At 40.1% G+C, this 20,354-nt stretch overlaps 2 protein-coding genes across 2 annotated transcripts; one reads left to right on the top strand and one right to left on the bottom strand.

The window, feature by feature from the left end:
* Positions 1 to 3,493: 3,493 nt before the first annotated feature.
* On the bottom strand, positions 3,494 to 11,361 carry rnf126 (ring finger protein 126). The gene is made up of 9 exons (XM_004542514.3): positions 11,200 to 11,361; positions 10,362 to 10,420; positions 10,061 to 10,121; positions 9,410 to 9,648; positions 9,147 to 9,215; positions 8,996 to 9,065; positions 7,575 to 7,668; positions 7,129 to 7,244; positions 3,494 to 4,947 (listed from the first exon to the last, which is right to left on the bottom strand). Exons 1-9 carry the CDS (start codon positions 11,272 to 11,274, stop codon positions 4,795 to 4,797), a joined length of 936 nt encoding a protein of 311 aa, XP_004542571.1. The 5' UTR covers positions 11,275 to 11,361; the 3' UTR covers positions 3,494 to 4,794.
* A 1,094-nt stretch (positions 11,362 to 12,455) lies between these two features.
* Positions 12,456 to 19,937, top strand: sugp1 (SURP and G patch domain containing 1). The gene is made up of 14 exons (XM_004542515.4): positions 12,456 to 12,613; positions 13,069 to 13,243; positions 13,389 to 13,489; positions 13,653 to 13,901; positions 14,059 to 14,182; positions 14,285 to 14,385; positions 15,293 to 15,416; positions 15,508 to 15,836; positions 16,124 to 16,230; positions 16,379 to 16,556; positions 16,661 to 16,767; positions 17,715 to 17,860; positions 19,002 to 19,131; positions 19,352 to 19,937. The coding sequence occupies exons 1-14, from the start codon at positions 12,595 to 12,597 to the stop codon at positions 19,376 to 19,378; spliced, it is 1,917 nt and encodes a 638-aa protein (XP_004542572.1). The 5' UTR covers positions 12,456 to 12,594; the 3' UTR covers positions 19,379 to 19,937.
* The last annotated feature ends 417 nt before the right edge of the window (positions 19,938 to 20,354 follow it).

Raw genomic sequence — 20,354 nt, 5'->3', positions numbered from 1 at the left:
GTGCCTTAGCTGGTGTTTAGCACCCTCTAGTGGTCATAATTCACTTTATGATTCTGGCAAAGCTCTCAAATGTTGTCCATGGCACATGTTCAAAACCAGCAACAGATCTACAGTCTGGACTCATTTCTCTACAAAAACAAAGTGCATTGAAGATCCCGAGGGGACATGCTGAAACTCACAATATTGATTTTTGTCCTAAAAGCTTTTTCTTCTTATTCATTCAACTTATTTATTGCTACACATTTGAGTCTAGTAAAAAATATCCAAAATATGAATGGGTCCAGTATAAAGCTTCTTACATTCAAAACATACAATCCACCATTCTCTTCTGCCATAGAGCAAGAGGCAGGCTACACCCTGGACAGGTCACTAGTCTGTCACAGGGGTAACACAGAGAGAAGACAACCATTCACATTCAATTTTCACACCTATTTAGAATCACCAATTAACCTAACCCCACTAACTGATTGTCTTTGGATTGTAGGAGGAAGCCGGGGTACCCAGAGAGAACCCACGCAGACACGGGGGGAACTCCACACAGAAAGTCTCTGGATACAAGCTGGATTCCAACCCAGGACTTTTTAGCTGTGAGGTGCTAACCACTGCCAAGTATACAGCTCATGAAACAAAAACTTCTGTTCTGGTGCTGTCCACATTTGGCCCTTTTTTTTGTTGTTGTTTTTAAATGCTTACTCTTATATGAAAAGGAAATACCAAGGAATAATCAATTATTCCTGTCCTTCTCCAACACCTGACCCACAAAAACAGAACAACTTAACACTCAGAAGTGGAGTCAGCTACTGTATAATCTGGCAGAGACTACCTGTGACAAAGGTCGGCAAGAATACACAGCAGATGTCATGTACTGCAACGACTGTGTTGTGGTTTCACCTGCAAAGTATGAGCACAACACCAGCTGCTTCCACATAGTGAACAAGTAAATATCCACTGGCATCACCACGTTCCAGACTAGCAGATAGTCTGAACCCACATGTAACACCAGCCAAAGCCACAGAGGTATAGCTTCATCTCTACAGATTTAGGCCACGATAATCGAGTGTTCTGCCACCAGAGGAGAGATAGTAGCTAGCCTCTTTTCTTTGTTCTAGTTTTGGTTGGGTGCAATTTTGGCCACATATATTTAAAAAAAATGGTTGTGGTGCTTCACAGAATCTGGCATTTACACAAGAATATACAGTAACTAATCCCACTTAGCAGATCTGATCTGCGACATCTCAGAAATTTCTTATCTTTTACTATCAGTGCTCAGAAGTCATCTCTGCCCCCCCCCATGTCGTCTTTCTCTCTGTCTCCCTCTTTCTGCCGTCTTCCCCTTGCATCATTAGTCAAAAATGTGCAGCAGCACTCAGGTTCGGTTTAATTTCCTGGTAGTGGTGATGTAGTGGTCTGACATTCTCAAATGGTTTCCAGCTAATTCCAGACCAAAGGGAGGCAGGAAAATTAATGTAGGTAGCAGAAAAGAAACTCTCAACAAGTAGGTAGGTAATATGAGTGGCCCAGAAACATGTTGGTGAACACAAGAGCAGAACGCACATGCTATAAAGGTTGATCCATTAATCAAACCACATGTGTTAGCCCATATTGGGAAGACTAAGTGATGGCCTTATTTGTGTGGCCCATAAGGTAAGAACTCTAAAAACTAAAGAGGAATCACATGATCTGTAAGTCTTCCCAAAAGTTCTAAGGCTTAGTGATACAACATTTCTCCACTACAGCAGTTCTGTCGAGCTTGTGTAAATAAGTCACCAAAAGCTTCCTGTAATTGCGTTGACGTGCTGGCACCTCATTACTTTGTACCAACAACTTGGAGTCCTTTAGCAATCTTATATTCATTTACTTGAATCTGAAAACCTCACAGGGCGCTGCAGTGACTCAGACGCCACCTGATTATTAAGGGCTGCTTAATTCAATGGGAACGTCTGATGTCTTTTTCACACATTGACAGAAATCCAAGAATGGCATGTTCCTTTCAGGGAAGTAGTTCAAGGCTTGAAGGTTTTATCAGTGCAGATTTAGGTTTTATGAACACCAGGCCTCAAATGAACTTGTAATGTTGTAAATGATCTATCAGAGTCATCTTCGTGCTCTTAATTTTGCCTTCACGGTCATTCATGATATGTATAAATACACTCATCAGCTACTTCATTAGGTACTTATTTCCTTAACATAAATATCTAATCAGCCAATCACATAGCAGCAACTGAGTGCGTTTAGTCATGTAGACGTGGTCAGGACGACCTGCATCAGAAAGGAGAAAGGTGATTTAAGTATCTCTGAATGTGGCATGGTTGTTAGTGCCAGATGGACTGGTCTGAGTATTTCAGAAACTGCTGATCTGCTGAGATGTTCTCACACAAACATATCCTGGGTTTACAGAGAATGGCCCGAAAAAGAGAAAATATCCAGTGAGCATTAGTTTTCTGGGTGATGTCAGAGGAAAATAGCCAGAATGCTTTGAACTAATAGGAAGGCCACAGTAACTCAATGTAATAATAAAGATGGGTTGGTGGATGATTTCTAGTGTTCTATTAAATGCTTGCTCTTTGATGCTGTCAGCTCCCTCAGCTTGTTTTCCCAGCTACTCATACTCTGCTCTCTGGGTCCCAAGGTGCTATCCAAGGTGCTAAATGGTGGACGCACAATTAGAACATGGGCACCACCTGTGCTAGCCAGCCTTCCCTGGCACTGCCCCATCCATTCCCTGCAGCTGAACAGCAGACCACATCCTGCCACACTCAAATAACCACTTGTTAAAACCAGGGTATCACACGTCAAACCTTGAGACAGAAAGGCTACAGCCACAGAAGACCACACTGGGTGTCACTCCTGTGAGCTAAGAGGAGGAAGCTTAAATTCACATACGCGCAACAAAATTGGTAAAATGAAGATTGACAAAGTGGTTCCTGGTCTGCCAAATCTCGATTTCTGCTGCAACATCCAGATATTAGTCAGAATTTGGTGAAAACAACATGAAATCATGGATTCATTCTGCTTCAGTCTGCTGTGGGGGATATTTTCTTCGAACAATCTGGACCTCCTGTACCAAAAGGGCTTCTTTAAAAAAAAACAAAAAAAAAAAAAACAGAATATTGTTGCTGACCATGTCCTTTTCCTTTATCACCAGTGTACCATCTTCTGATAGCTGCTTCCAGCAGGACAACGCACCATGTCACAAAACTCATATCATCTCAAACTGGATTCTTGAACCACAAATTATTAAGGCAGCCCTAAGAAGGTGTACCTTATAAAGTGTCCTTTGGTTGTTTATCATAACTGAAAGGCTTTGACTTGTGCCGTAATACAGAGAGTGAAATATTATAGTTTAAAATTTGTTGCATCACCATATCAAGTTTTTTTTTTTTAAGCCATTGATCAGTTTCTATTAAGCCACACATCATCGACACTGATTCAGTGTTGTATAACAATCACATATAAGGTCAGATATGCGACGTGGCTGAAAACGAGCATTGCTGCAGCAAACAAGACGCTGATTTACAACCATCACTTTACTACATGATCAAAAAAAAGTTTCAAGACATATGTAAGACATTGTTTTATCCAAAAGTTTCAAATCTCACATGGTGAGAAAACACATTAACATTTGTTATGACCCATTAAAGAAATCAAACCTCAAAACACTTCATCCTGAAAAAGGGAATGAGGGAATTTACATTTTTTAACATCCTTTTTTCCCCTAAACCTATAGTTTAACGTATACTGTATAGTTGAACTTCAGAGTAACTTTGTCAGCTGTCATATTTCTGTACAACGTCAGCAAAAACCTTTAAATTTGTTTTCAATCACTTTATTGTGACTGTACAAAAATTCAGTAAATAAAATAATAAACACTTGTTTTCGTGAAACACATTTGGCCAGTTCCACAGAGGTAAGATGATCCCATGCCTGTTTGCCTTTTCTTTTTTTACTTTGCAGGGGTCCAATAAACACACAGTTGTGAACATTTTCACTACATATCCCCTCCTAAGTTGTAACAATGTTCAACTTACCAAGATGCACCAAATACACTGAATCAAACTCTAAAAAAATAAATTAATAAAAAGAAAAAACACATCTTCAAAGATTTATTCAATGCAAAAGGTTGAAATGTTGCTTGTTTTTGTTCAGCAGTTGACTCACATTCACATCCCAACATGAGATTTTGTGCCAAAAAAAGAAGAAGAAAAAAACCTAAAAAAAACAAAACAAAAACTGTGCAAATAAATAAAAATCAGATGCACACTCTCAGTCTCCTTCCCGCAAGGTCTTAGTTTGATCCATTCGCTGTACAGTGGCTCGCAGTTCAAAAAGGAATTCTCTTTCTACACATCTACGGACTCCACTACCACAGGCAATGTTTTTAAAAAAAAAAGAGCATCTTGTCTTTTAAATATAAAATGTGTCCAAGCACTGCTGCAAGGACATGTTTTCATCAAAAAGCAGTCCAATCTGGCTTCAATTCTGCTCCGGGTCTTGTAAGAATCCCACTCATAAGTGGACTGTTATTATTATCGTCATCATATTCTCCATCTTTTCTGACTCCCACCTCCTCAAACATTCTGTAACAGTAGCAGCGGGAGCTGGTCCCAATATCCGTTCAGCACAGAAGGAGGGAGAAAAACAACAAAACAAAACAAAAAAAATCCTAAAATTTGAGTTTACCTCGTCTCACTGTCCCGTTCACCTGAGACAGAAAAATGTCCTGGTTTCAGCTGCAGAGAGGAGCTGCTGGGTCTAAGAAGGGTGTGATGTTTTCTCTTGTGAAACAGTGAAAATCTAGGAGTTGCTGGCAGCATTTTCATTGCTAGGTGAGCTTGGGGAGGAAGAGGAGGAGGAAGAGGGGGAGAAGTTCATTCTCGATAACCCCGGCGGGTCTGTGGCTGTGTTTTGTCCACTAAGACTCTTCCTGCACACAGGACACGTATCATGCTGTAAGAGACGGGGCATAGGAAGTTATCACTGTGATCAGCTTTAATACATGGACACAGCAGTTTTATTCTCACCCACAATCTTAATAATTCAGTAAAATGGACAATTGAATTGAATTTAAACAACTGAAAGAAGCCTGGTTCCAGACAACAGCCTTGTGGCTACACTGTAGACATAATGCAGACTCTTCACTGGGTGTATGCTTCCACTGTAATCAATGAAAATGCCTACATTAGGCGTGACAGCAATAAGTAAACTGAGTGTGCCACAAAGAGCCACTCCAAAAACGTAAAAATAGACGACGCTGTTGGGTTGGGAAATCTTTTTTTAACTCCATAAATGACCTTTGATGCCAACATTTATTTAGCCAGTGTAGTCTGGCCATCCCACAAACTCAGTCAAACTGCCTTACTCAGAACATGCAAAAGAGAGCCTTCAGTTTTTAGGCCCCTCTTCTATGGAACCAGCTTCCAGCTTGGATGCGGGAAACAGACACTATCTCTACTTTTAAGATTAGGTTTAAAACTTTCCTTTTTGCTAAAGCATATAGTTAGGGCTGGATCAGGTGACCCTGAATCCTCCCTTAGTTATGCTGCAATAGGCTGCTGGGGAAATTTGCATGATGCACTGAGTATTTATTCTTCAGTCATCTTTCTAACTCACTATGTGTTAATAGACCTCTCTGCACTGAATCGTGCTTGTTATTAACCTCTGTCTCTCTTCCACAGCATGTCTTTATCCTGTCTTCCTTCTCTCACCCCAACCGGTCGCAGCAGATGGCCCCGCCCCTCCCTGAGCCTGATTCTGCTGGGCCTTTCTTCTTGTTAAAAAGGAGTTTTTCCTTCCCACTGTCGCCAAAGTGTTTGCTCATAGGGGGTCATATAATTGTTGGGTTTTTCTCTGTATGTATTATTGTAGGGTCTACCTTACAATATAAAGCGCCTTGAGGTGAACGTTGTTGTGATTTAGCACTGTATAAATAAAATTGAATTGAACTGAACAAGCACTGCATGTAGCCAGTAAAAAGAGAGAAAATCACCGCAAACGGTCTGAAAACCCTCTGTGTCCAGTGCAACCAAAGAGTTAGTGTTGGAATTTGTTATTGTCAATTCAATTTGACATATTTCTGTAAACAATGTAATTCAACTGCCTCTAGCCACAGCTTCAGTGACAAGGTGATTTCTTCAGGACTCACACGTCATAAGCTGCTCAAGTTAGAGCAAAATAAAACTAAATAACCCCCACCAACCAGAAAACATCTGACCTCAACACAATGGCAGGATGAATGACAGCTCTTAAATAAGACAGTGCAGCATGCATCCGACTGGTTTTGTAAGCCGTGCCCACTTATACACAGGTACTTTGGTAAACACTGCTTTTTCTGTTTTGGCCTTTTAGTAAAACAGAGCTTCTGAAAAAAAATCTTTCCAGGGTGAAGATTGGCTCACAAATGTCAGCAAATTCCTGGAAGATTGCTGAAAGTACCAGAAGAGACACATGATATGCACCAAGGGAAAAAAAAATGCAACTCATTTATAATATGGCCTGCAACTAAGTGTAAGACGGGGAAATATTGTGTGTTTTTCCAAACTACCGTGTAATGATGCAGTATGTGTAAAACTGCATGGATTAGAGCGTTTTTCTTTACTCCTGGAATACAGAAAACCACTAAAGTTTCAAAGCAGCAAGATTTAAGAGAGCCACCAGAGAATATTGAGAATCAGTGCTGCTTTTGAAAGTCTTTATTAAAACTGTAAAGCTATGATTTAGCAGTTAACTTGTTTACGGTATCATCAGAAACATTTTAATTGTATTTATATAGCATCAATTCATAACAGCACTCACCTAAAGGCACTTTATACTTTAAGGAAAATAATCTAGAAGATTAGAAAAAAAAGCCAACTATCACACAACCCATTATGAGCAAGAACTTGGCAACATTGGGAGGGAAAAACCCCCTTTTAACAGGAAGAAAACCTTTCAGCAGAACCAGATTCGGGGAGGGGCAGCCATCTGCTGCAACCACATTAGTAGTTTATGAAGTACAAATGTTATATAAGAATCAAGTGATCCAAAACAAACCTGGCTTCATATGCAAGTGGTTGATATCAATGAAATAACACAATTAATGTTTCAATCAGCTCTATAGTTCTGTTTGCATCATCCATTAAATATACATACCTGTTCCAGCCACGGTACTATACAGTCATTGTGAAACAAATGATTGCAGGGTAGCTGCCTTACACTCTCGTCAACACTGTAGTCTTCTTTGCACACGGGACACTCTAAACCAGCACCTGTGCAAACAGCAAACGACACACCATCTGTCTGTGCTCACACACACATCAGCCCCAGGGAAAACTGAGATCATGCTGATATAGTTTATTTGAGTTTAGGTAGTGTTGAGCAATTGTGACAAAGCCAAATGTCCCAAAAAAGAGACACTTTTCAAAGGCTGTTTTCTCATTATTCAAAAAAAAAAAAAAAAAAAAACCACATACTGTTGTTGAATCAGTAGAACTGTCTACACAGATGTTTTATTTATTTGTTTTTAAGTAGAGTGCATAGCTGAGCAGGTTGCAGTGAAATGTACAAAGAACCACACTGAAAATGAGAAGAGGACTTACTGACGTGCTCCTCTGTGATGGAAATCGTGGGTAAATTCTTTATCCTCTCTCTGTCTGCAGGAGGGGGACCCGTGTTTTCAAACTGGTTTAATAACTACAAATGAAAAACAGACATGCTCACAATGACCAGCTGTGACCAAATCAGAATGACAACAAGGCCGATCAAATCAAAGGAAACTTCTCTTCATATTTCTATATGCCTGATCACCGGTGCTTCATTAGGCAGTTGCAAACGTGCATTCTTTGACTCTAGACACAAAAAAAAAGAAAAATTTTAATTTGGACCTTCTCCTTTTTTTTCGACTCCACTCCCACTGTCACTGTTATTTTTAGAGTGAACCTTGAAATTCCTGTTCTGACCAGACCCTCATGTTGAGGATCATTAATATTGATGGGAACCGGGTCAATGAAAGCTATGACCCAGGGACCAAACCACAAGTTTCAGTGAATGAGTCCACAGTGTCCAAGCCTGAAGGCAGCATATCAGGTCAGGAACGTGACCTGGACGTGAAAGTTGCAGGAAGGTTAGAAGTGATGCTGGGCTGCAGAAGATGCTCCTTTAGACTGAAGGTTTTATACAATTCCAGGGGGATACTGCTTGTGACCCTAACTTCAGGCCTGCATTGTGCTTTGCCATTTCCTTAAGCTACAACACTGATGTAATTTCTACCATTTCTGTGTTTGTTGTGGTGGCTCTTTTATTTTGCCTCCATGCGCCTCTGTGTTCTTATCCTGTCCTCAGTCACATTAAACACCATGAATTAAAAACCAAGCTGCACATTTCACTAAATTATGTTCAAGTCACAGATACATTCTGAGCCAGTTAGCCTAGAGCTTTGTCTTTGGACTTCACCTTAATAACATTACAATAATGTCTGTTTTGGACTTCTGCAAAGACATTTAGGGGCATGCTGGTGTGTTACGTGTTAACCATGCGGTTATGTCCTGATGTTTCATATCCAGTGCCAGCCGATAGAAAAAAAAAATGCTGGGAGTTTTTTTCCCTCCTAGGTCCTCGTTCTTCGTTGTAGTCAGCCCCCCCTCCCATCTCCCACAGAGTAATTTTTGTTTGTTCAAAAAATCAGCTGATGCAGATTTACATTTTAGTTAGTGATCCAAATTTGAAAGCCTTCAAGGTCAAATCTCTGAAGCCTCTCTGTGTACGTTAGTGAGACTTCCTGAAACACCAGACGGAGGTTCCAAATGTTGTGCTCAACACTTTTAGATTGTTTCAGTGTATTTTTAAGTGCTAAACTTGCTAAAATGACCCCACTCTGAAATCCAGGGCCCAGGTCTTGTATTCACTAGATCACAGTATTCCTGCAACTCTGTTGAATAGATTTGTTGGACTCGAAAGCCAAGTATAAAATTCTGTTTCAGTTTATCTCTATTTTCATGTGAAAGAAAAACATTGTACATACCTGCGTAATGATAGCATCGAGCCCATTGGCACCCCAGGCATAGTCCATTGGATTGGAATGTAGCATACCCCTGCAAATTAAGAAGGATGTTAAAGTAAAAAGTCTCCTGAAATAAGTAAGCAATGTGTCTATCATACATTCTTAAACTTACCAAGGTCCCATCCCAATATTTGGCATGGCTGTAGGTGCTATAATTCCATTTACTAGCTGCTGGATAATTCTAGTCAGGAAAAAAGAAACATCACAAAAACAAACTACTTACAACAAGCAACAGGGTTCAAACTGAGAAACAGTGGGATTAATACTGTTACCATAACATGTGACATATAATGTTTGCACATAACACAGTAACAAGCCAAGCCGTTTCCCCTGTCACTTCTTCTCAGTTACGCTCTACTGCTGAAAATGTCTCACCCCTCTAATGTGGGCACTCCTTCGTGTCGCGTACCCTGTCGCCGAGGAACATGCCGACCCCGTGGTTGCCGTGCACCGTATCTTTGCCGCGATGCCATTTCCCGCTCTCTCCTGTTTTCCGTCTCTCGGTTGTCCTCTGTGGGTAGCCGCAACCGAAGGTCAAAGTTTTCATCAAAAATCCCAAGGGCGAACGGACCATAACCCGGGGGAAATGTGAATAAGTGCTGGTGATCCACGTTCTAGTGGTAGAGACAGAGACAATGTCAAAATATAGTGTAGGGCATAGGTGTCAAACTCTGGCCCGTGGGCCAAATTTGGCCCGCAGCCTAATTACATTTGGCCCGCGAAGCCATACCAAATTACCATTAGAGCTGGCCTACTGGTATTATACAGCTAATATATATATTGTTTAGTATTAAGCTTTGCTTGTTCCATATTCAGTTTTCCAGCAAAACTTATTTGAGTCCATAAGAAAAGATTCATTTTTATATCTGGAGGAAGATTTTTTTTTTTTCAATAAATATTAATGTTAGCCCGCCACTTTGTTCCAGTTTTGAATTTTGGCCCACTGTGTATTTGAGTTTGACACCCCTGGTGTAGGGTGTTAAAAAAAAAATTTCAGAACCAGCTGATTTATCACGTCACACTTACCTCCAAGACTGGGCGGAACTGATCACTGGAAGAGGAAGTAGAGGCAGACCCATTTTCAGCACTGCATAAACAGAAAGTGAAACGTTAAGAGGTAGAAATGTACTGAAATATTAAACTAAGTAGCGATACACCGATTTATCATCAGAGCATCAGTACACAAGTCCCTTCTGCCTATGGTCAAGATTTACTGGTGGCTCATATTTTGCACTGATGTTCTGATTCATTGACTAAATGTTCAAAGAGAGTGTGATGAAGAGCTAAACTTTGTTTCAGTGGACTTCTTCAGATTGATCCTCCTTACCTTCTTTCTTCAGGCAGTTCCTCAATAAAACCAGATTCACAGCGTGGACACGTGTAGTCCTACAATGAAAATGTAAATTTGAATCCCTGACACAAACAAAGTTGTCTCTTTATTAGGTCGAACGCCAACATTATATACTTCTGCAACCCATATAATTTATTTTTTTTTTTTAAATTGTCTTTAGGAGCGTTTATGGAGTGCAACTTTATTGAGCAGGGCTTCAGAAGTTTCCTACATTTAAAGGGCACTGTGTCACACAGCTGAGCAGCAGACTGACTAAAGAGAAACTGTTACTGCAACATTCAAGAAGCTTCATGTGAAAGGCTTTGACAACAGTGCTGGGAGGTTGGTTGATGACACAACAGCAGAGCCGACAGAGAGTGACTTTGTAATGATTTAACAACTACAATCAGCCAACAACAGTCTTTACTGGAAAGCATTCCCCGCTAAGCGGTGTCTCCTGAGTAAAAAAAAGAACAAGTCCCCTAAATCGAAAGTGAGCCCGCGGTCTTCCGTTAGCTTGCCCGTTAATGTCAAAAGGCTACCGCGGCTGAACTTGTCAAGCCCTTAACGTCAGCTCTACCTGGTTGTCATTTAGTGACGTTCGATATAATAAGGGTAAAACATGACATCTCAACCCAAGCGTATCCGCCAGCCTGATTAGTGACACCTGACTACCACCCCGTCCTTTACTACAGGGCTAGCCGAACTAGCGCAGCTAAACAGCAGCAAATGAGTCGAGAGACTCTTTGAGTGCCAAACCCACATAAAAAAAAGACAAGGTCGGATATTACTCATCATCCTTCACGCGGACAAAAGGTGTCTCTACGGCCCTTACCGGTAAACGCGGACTAATCTCTGCTGAACACCGGTGACAAAAAAACCGGCAGGGCCGTGGGGGAGCTTCAGCCATTTCTGAGCAGGAGAGCAGTTCGCACAGTACGGACGGGTAGCAGCAAGGGACAACAGCAACGGCTCTTGCAACAGGAAACGGAAACTAACGCGCACCTGACACGACATTCAGGAAATGATTTCCGGTGTATTTACCTCCAAATTATAATTTCTTCTATCTTACCATAAAACGAACTAAACGAATATATAATATAGAAGCAAGTCTTTAGTTTTATTTTTTGTCAGTTTTGTCAAATTTGAGGAGGCCCTATTGGTGCATTTTTGACCTACATTGGTATGGCTATAAGACAAAGTGTTTTGTCTATCTGTATATTGTACTACCTTTTCAGAACGTTTTAAACCTGATCATTTTTATAATAATACGAGGAAGAAGGCAAAGAAGAAAGAGAACTAACCCATTTTAAACAATAAAAATGAACCTGAAAAGAAGCTGAATGATAACAATTAATAAATGATTAAAGTATTGGACTATAATTACTGTATTTTTATTCTTCTTTCGACTACTGCCTACTCCTCTGTCACACGAATCCTCGGCATGTCCTCCTTCACTGCATCCATCTTCTTCCTGCCTGATAGCTCAATAGTCAGAGCTTGTGGTAACAATATATTCACTAGCCCTCCTCTTTACAAGTCCAAACAATTTCAATAGGGCAGGGAGATGTGAAGAAAAAAAATCTTACTACAGGTTGTTTTGTTGTTGTTTGTTTATTTCTTTGTTTTCCTTTAGGGGTTTGAAGATGAAGGATAATTATATACCTTGTTTAAGATTCGGAATTTAAGAAAGCATGGTTTTATTTAATTATTCTATACCTATTTATGGTAAATGGCCTGTATTTGTATAGCGCTTTACTAGTCCCTAAGGCGCTTTACACATCCAGTCATCCACCCATTCACACACACTGGTGATGGCAAGCTACATTGTAGCCACAGCCACCCTGGGGCGCACTGACAGAGGCGAGGCTGCCGAACACTGGTGCCACCGGGCCCTCTGACCACCACCAGTAGGAAACGGGTCAAGTGTCTTGCCCAAGGACACAACAACCGATACTGTCCAAGCCGGGGCTCGAACCGGCAACCTTCCGATTACAAGGCGAACTCCCAACTCTTGAGCCACGATCGCCCGATTTACTACATAGACTTTAAAGTAAATGCGGTTAAGGCTCGAGGTAAAAATTATGCTTTTATTCTGGTGAGTGGAAACCGGAAGTTTTGTGGGGAAATTCAGCCTGAAGTCGCCCCGCTTCTACCGTAACTACTGCAGGCCTTTTGTGTCGTCCCTGCTCGTCTTCTTTAGAAGTGCATTTTTCTTCCTGCTGCGACCATGGAGTCTGGCGATTCAGGTAAACCTTTACAGTGAGATTTACGCCAAATACGTGCAAACTGCACTTTAAGGTCGATAATTTATCCGTTAAATCTCACAAGCTAATTTAGCTTGTTTGAACCAGTGTACAACGCCAGCTAAGTTAACTAGCTGTTGGGTTAGCTGGATCAGGTTTTAAATAAGATCAATACAGTTCAATAAATACACATTTTTAACTGCAGTCTTTAACAATCATATTTAAAGACACAACTGCCTCTTTAACCCAGTTCAGAGTTCGTCACATAGCTACTGAAAATTGTTTTGTTGCTCGAATAAGTGTTTTTTTTTTTTTTTAAAGGCTAGCACTAGTCTTCGCCTGTTTATAAAATAAGTGTCAGATTTCCTGATATGCTAGTTGTTTCAGAGGGTGGCTCTATCTTTTGTTAGAGGTTTAGATTTGTTGTCACATGCATTGTATTTTGTCATGTATTTGAGGTCGAGGAGGAGGAGGGTGGAAATCCAGACCCATCCAACCACAGAAAAGCAAAATGAACATGACTATTCTCCGTCAAGAAAAACTGATAGCTCAGAAGAAAAAAGAGATCGAAGAAAGAATGGCAGAGCAAGCAAAAATGAATGTTCAAACCACTAGCAAGCCTCTGCCTGAAAGGTAATTATACACATCCTATCATGGCCCACATTCAGTTTGAATACCAACAATCTGATACTTGTACACGTGAATGTTTTCTGTGATGCCAACCTTAGACTTGAAAACATATTTTTAAAAATACCTTTTTACACTTTTATCCCTGTAGTTCTACCAGTGTCCAAGGGGCTTCCACAAATAAGTTCGCAAATGATGGGAGCTTCTTACAGCAGTTCATGAAGATGCAGAAGGAAAAGGCGCATGTGTCTGGTTAGTACCCAATTCTGCACAGCTTACTCAAAATATTGAATGATATTTAGCAGAGCTTTAGATGGGACAGTTTGCATTAGTATGCATAACCTAATTAATTAGAATCTAAATATAATAGAATTTAGTAGAAGGGTTTTCCTGAAGTGTCTCCCTTTCTTTCTAGGTTCCATCAATGATGCCAAGACCCCATCAACCCCAACTTTATCACCAGGAGGAAATGCGCTCCAGAAAAAGAGCATTTTCGTTGGCCAGCGACCTGGCCTTGGAGTCAGCAGCATGCTAAATCAGTTCAAGAGCTTCTCACAGTCCAAGAAGAATCCCATTCTCAGCCAGAGGCCAAGTGTCTTTTGCTCTCCAGATGGTGATGATGAGGAAGAAGAGGCCGATTACTCCAAATTCTTAGAGATGAAAGGTAATTCCTGGCCTGTGTTTTTCATTGTGTCAGGGGACACCTCCATGGCTTGGACATTTCAGTGCATCCTCTGCGTACTCCAGTGGAACAGTTGCCTTGTGACTGGCATTTTGTCATTTGTGCCCTTTGAGTAAATGTACTCATAGCGTGCTTAAAGTCTCTCCCCCAGAGGATTCAGACACCAGACTCATTATCGACAAGATGGCTTCTTTTGTGGCCGAGGGGGGACCTGAGTTGGAGAAGAAGGCCAAGGAAGACTACAAGGACAATCCTGTTTTCTCGTAAGTTTGAAGGACATTGTCGCTTAACTTAGTAAGACTTATTTTACTCTGAAAGTTTTTTTCAGACATATCTGTTTTACAATTTTTGCCCTTGTCTTTTAGTTTTTTGTATGATAAGAGCAGCGTGGAATATCTCTACTACAAGAAAAAGATTGCAGAATGGAAAAAGGATTTGCAAAGACCAGAGAAACTCTCAGATAATGGTAAATGGCCTTTTTACTTCACACACTTCCTTTTCTGCTTCTTTTCTTTAATCTTTCCTCTCAAGAGTTACTGTTATTGCACAGGAATGCATGCCGATACCGCATTCTCAGATACACTTGCAATTTTCAGGTATTATAATCTGACTACTGAGATACTCAGAGCTCGATAGTGATGGCTAATATCGTGACTACAGAAGCCTGTAACTAATGTACTATTGCAACGGAGTTCATCATAACTTGATCTGTTTTGAAAACTGCATAGCAGAAGGCTCACATTTCTCAGTAGTGTTAGTGCAGCTTACCATCTACACCAATACTTTTTTATTTTAAATGTGTAACTTTTACTGTGTCTACTCCTAGCATATCTAAAACTGAGATATTTAGAAAGCAGCTGAACCTTTCATGTATTTTAAAGTTCTGATCTGGATCTGCACTTTTCAACACCCACTTTCTGCTTCTGATTGGGTCTTTTTCCAACTTCATGCCAACACATCACAGCTAGCCTTTGCTTTTAACTGTGCTTAATATGTTGCAGATTTTGCTTTCAGACTCTCAATCTGTTTTCTGGCACAATGACTGTGCTATACTGATTTATTTTTGGATAAGTCTTTAATAAATACAGTATTAGACTTTGACTTGAACGGTGTAATGAATGCAGATGTAAGTTTTAAATTATAGTCATACTGTATGTTGTTGGAGTCTCTCAGGGCTTCATTCTTCATTTGTTACAGTAAACGCCTCAAATCCATACAGTTCCCCATTCACCACCCCTGTCCCCCTTGCTCCTCCTTCCCTTTTCCTTTTCTTATCCCCTATTGGCTCTAGACTGGTGGTGTATGAGGGCCAGTTGAGTACGGTACAGTAGTAGAGTGTGAATTGACTCCCAGTACTAATAGGCTGCTTAAAGTCTCCCCCCCAGTGGACGCGGAAACCCAGCAGGTGGCTGAGAAGCTGGCCAAGTTTGTGGCGGAGGGTGGCCCAGAGGTGGAAGCCATCGCTGCTGAGCGCAACCGAGACAACCCAGCCTTCAGGTAAGTGGCCATATCTGTTCCTGTGTCCTGCATGTCTCACATTTTCTTTTTTGATAGTTCGTCTGAACTGTATGAATCTTCTGTCCTTCAGTTTTTTATATGATGAACAAAGTCCAGCCCACCGTTTCTACAAAGAGAAAGTAAAGGAGTATCGTGCTGCAAACTCTCAGAACTCTGCAGATTTAACAGGAGATTCCAGGACAGCTGTTAAGCCACCAGCTGCTTTTCCAGTACCAGAAATCTCTCCACAGCAGAGCCAACCATCTGCACTTCACTTTAAGGAGTCAGAAACCCCACCTGTGAAACGAAAGAGGAAGAGCAGATGGGGGTCTGAAGAAGACAAAGTCGACCTGCCTATTCCTCTCATTGTTGTTCCTCATGAGAACAGTCTTCCAGACCCTAACGCACCATCACTTTCTGGTATTTACTTTACAAATGTGCAAGTACTGTTCATGTGTTTATTTGTAGGGGATGAATATTAATTTAACCCCAAACCTTTTTCTTGTGCAATTCTTTCGTAAGACTGTATTATGTGTTTTGCAGCTGACAACAAATATTATTAAATATTTTCCAACTTATGCATGCTAATGCTCATAGCCATATTTCATAAAGTCATCTGAACATTGAGCCCAGCAAGATAGTTTGACAATTAATGAGCAATTGAGATTGCTAGCATTATACATACTAATGGATATTCCCCGTTTTAGCCCAGGAGCTGAGAGGTCTGGGTTATAAAAAAGGGAAACCTCTTGGTTTGGTTGGAGTGACAGAATTATCTGAGGACCAGAAGAGACAATTGAAAGAACAACAAGAGGTATGGAAGTATTAAAAAAGAATACATAGTGTTGTTGCTTTAGTCTTTTAAATTTCTTTCAGATCATACAAGATTATAAGTTCCTGGAAGTTCTTAACAACATATGTGTTGCTAACTGAGCAGGTGTTGTTTTTGGGGTTTTTTGCAGATGCAAGAGATGTATGACATGATCATGAAGCACAAGCGTGCAATGGCAGACATGCAAGTGATGTGGGAGAAGGCCATAAGAGAGCATCAGCACGAGTATGACAGCGATGAAGAGGTTGACCAGCAAGCGGGGACCTGGGAACATCGGCTCCGAAAGATGGAAATGGAGAAGACTCGCGGTGAGTTTTACTAGCAGCCTGGAAAATCATTCATTTACACTTTAACTCTATAGGATTTTGAAGACTTAGTTTTGTTTTGTTTTCAATGTAAATGTCTATTCCAGAATGGGCTGAATCTCTGACAGAAATGGGTAAAGGGAAGCACTTTATTGGTGACTTCCTGCCCCCAGAGGAGCTGGAGAAGTTTATGGAGACTTTCAAGGCACTAAAGGTCAGTTTTCATTTCAATTCAACACTTCCCCAAATTGGGAAGGAAATATCAGGATTTGTTTAATGCATCACGCATGTTATTTCTGGGGAAAAGAAAGGATTGCAAAAGTAGGCCCTTGTAAATCAGTTTTTTCATATATATATATATATATATATATATATATATATATAATTTTTAGTGTCTTTTCCACAACAAATGCATACATATCTTTAGTAGAGCTGAGGTTTTTCTGAAATGCCTCAGCAGTTGAACCCAGACTGCCCATTTCCCAGCACATTCCTCGTCCCTTTCTGAAAGTCCCCTAGGAACAGACTGTAATTGCTACTTTAAAAAGAAATCTGTGTGATTTTACACTGTTATTATCTCATCAAAAAGTATCAAAGCTGAAAAAATGAGCACTATGAATGTAATTTGTCTCCCAGAGGCATGGGAAGTTGTTAGAAAGTCAGCTCCAGGATGTGTCTTTTTAAATGGCAAACGGCATACAGTTTGAGTCTAAGCACATATAAACACAGACAAGTGTCTTTGAGGAAAATGTAATATAACTGTTGGGTTATTATAGTACATATGTTTTTGCAGGCTGTATTTGATGAAGGCCTGAAGGCTGAGTGTTATTGAGATACATCATCTATAATGTTCTCAACATTTAAAACAACTAAAAAATAGAAGGACACCTATGACTTAACTGTACAAATCTAATAATCAACTATATACACTCCCTGTTTCTGTACATGTGCACTTCCCAAGGATGATAAACATTATTGCTTTATTTTAGCTGTTTCCATGTCCCATTGGCTCCATGTTTGTGCGATATCTTTAGGATTTTTTTGAGTGTTTCTAATAAAACTGAATTATGATTCCTCACAGTCATAAAAAATGTGTGGAATCAAAACACAATGCTGCTTCTGTTTGTTATGAATGCTCAACTTTTTTTCCTGGATTCACAGGAGGGTCGGGACCCTGACTACTCAGAATACAAAGAGTTTAAGTTGACGGTGGAGAATCTCGGTTTCCGAATGCTCATGAAGATGGGCTGGAAAGAAGGCGAAGGCCTCGGCAGTGAAGGACAAGGAATAAAGGCTCCTGTCAACAAGTGAGCATTTCTACTTATATCATCCTTCTAATATTTAAATTAAACCGAACTCAGTGCCGTAATTTTATCATGTTGGATTTCTGGTGTTTACAGTTGTGGGCAAAAGTTTGCATATACTAATCATGGGCATGAATGCCGTGGTAAATTGGGGCTTTAAATGATTTCTTTTAACTGTTAATTTTCCAGGATGGATTGATTGTAATATTTGGTTAAATGTCTCTTATCAAGTTGCACCTCAACCAGACACTTTTGGTATTGGCAAACCAGTTCATTTAAACCCAGCTTTTAAACATAGTCTACAGATTTTCAATAAGGTTGAGGTCGGGGCTTTGGGAAGGCCATTCCATCGGCTTAATGTTAACCTGCTTTGACTGAAATTTGGTTTGGATAATCTTGAAGGTGTTTTTAGAGCAGGATCGTCTTTATTGGTCAGTACCCTCTCACTCCATGTCAACGTGAAACTCGCTTCAGTGTGGACAGTGACACTCCAGCAGTTTCCAGTTCTTGAGTTTTGGCAGTTATAAAAAGATTCCAACTTGTGCACCATTTCTTGTTTTGTTTTTTTGTTTTTGTTTTTTAAGTCGATAGAGAGTAATATATGCTGTATAATCACTCCATCCTGGAAGATGAACGGTTGCAAAAATTCTAAATAACCATGAAATCCATGCCCATGATGAGTGTAAGTAAACTACACCTGATTTACTACTTCAGTACTTTGGTACATACATTGCAGGAATTATTAGTTCAACATTTAGTGCAGTAAGTATATAAAAGTGTAATTTGGTGTCGTTAAATGACCCGGTAATGACAGTGTCAGGAATGTATTACTTAGCAGTCAGTTTACAGTGTGTGCTTGTAAATCTTGTGGGCGTTTATACCTAAATAGGACTTAGCAGACCTATTTAGGTATAAATAGCTGAATATAAACACAGCCATTATTACCACTGGCTCTGTTTATATTCAGCTGTCTCAGGGGGCCATGAGTTTGACAGTGAGCCAACGTGCACGGTAGCCATTCATTAATACTTTCATTATTTACACCTCTGATTTGGAAGAGCAGTTGTTTTTATTAGAGACTGTAACACTCGTATCAGAGAGACACAAAAAAGTCTTGTTTTATGATCTCTCTGTCTCACTCCAGGGGAACTACGGCTATGAATGGAGCAGGATTTGGAATTGACCGCCCAGCTGAGCTCTCGAAAGGTGATGATGAATATGACGCTTTTAGAAAGAGGATGATGCTCGCCTACCGCTTCAGGCCCAACCCACTGGTAACATATCTTTTATGTTTTCTAACATTGTAAAAGTAATCTATAAAATTTCACCAATTTATTTAAACTGTTTACATAATTTGTATTTGCATAAAGAAAGCCACACATTGTTTCCGTGTTATGATCTGTTGACTTTTTAAAGAAGATTTCTGCTGCACAGCCACACACAGTCCTTTGTTGTGCTTGAATTTAATCTGCTTTTTCTTTTGTCTTCTTACAGAATAATCCACGGAGACCATATTACTAATGTAGACAGCTGTTTATGTTTATACTTATTCTTCTTTATTGTAACTTAATAAAAAGCTCTTTTTTTTTTCCCCAGTTGCCACAGCTCTGCTTCATTACACAATGAACACTGTTGCACAGTAGAAAGTGTGTGTGTGTGTGTGTGTGTGTGTGTGTGTGTGTGTGTGTGTGTGTGTGTGTGTGTGTGTGTGTGTGTGTGTGTGTGTGTGTGTGTGTGTGTGTGTGTGTGTGTGTGTGTGTGTCCGTGCCCAAGAGGATGACGAAGTTTGAAAATGGAATAAAGCTCTGTAGATTCTCTAGTTTGTTTGGTGTAATTACACACAGTTTTCAGTATTTGATCATCTGTGTTATATTTCAATTACAGATTGTAACAAATACTGTCCTCACCCAACTTCTATAATAAGTAAACTCATTACATCTTTTTGCTTTACCATCTAATAAACTCACTTCTGCTTTAGCACACAATTTTCTGTATAGTTTTGTTTACTGTGTTCTGTAACAATTTTGATTATTTTCACTATATGCTACAGTTTCTGCAATAAAACAGCCACCTCCTGAAATGTGCAGTTATCTTTTCACCTGCTTATAACTATTTGTTTATAATCTATTTATTAGAGGACATGCAGGGGTCAAGAGTATCTTACTTTCAGTTTATGACATACCTGTGTGCCAAGTGTAGGCAGTCGTGTAATCATATTTGATAGTTTGATAGGTAATCATTCTGCCATGGCTCTGTACAGCAGTGAGTCATTAAGCAGGCTTGACCGGGCTCAAGCAGCCAGTAGTGAGGAGTGACAAATCAGTGAAACCAGACCTTCAGTTTGCCATTCTCCAGAGAGGTTTAGACAGGATAAATATAACTCAGAAATCCCAGCTAAGCAAGAGCTGCTCCTCAGCCAAACAATCAATCAGAGGCAACTTAAGTGAAAGTAGAAAGTAAATCGAGAGTTGCTGGTTAATGGCATGAGGGTTTCTTG

This window comes from Maylandia zebra, linkage group LG18 (genome assembly GCF_041146795.1).
Source record: "Maylandia zebra isolate NMK-2024a linkage group LG18, Mzebra_GT3a, whole genome shotgun sequence".
Classification (NCBI taxonomy): domain Eukaryota; kingdom Metazoa; phylum Chordata; class Actinopteri; order Cichliformes; family Cichlidae; genus Maylandia; species Maylandia zebra.
This window is presented reverse-complemented; position numbering and strand designations above follow the sequence as displayed.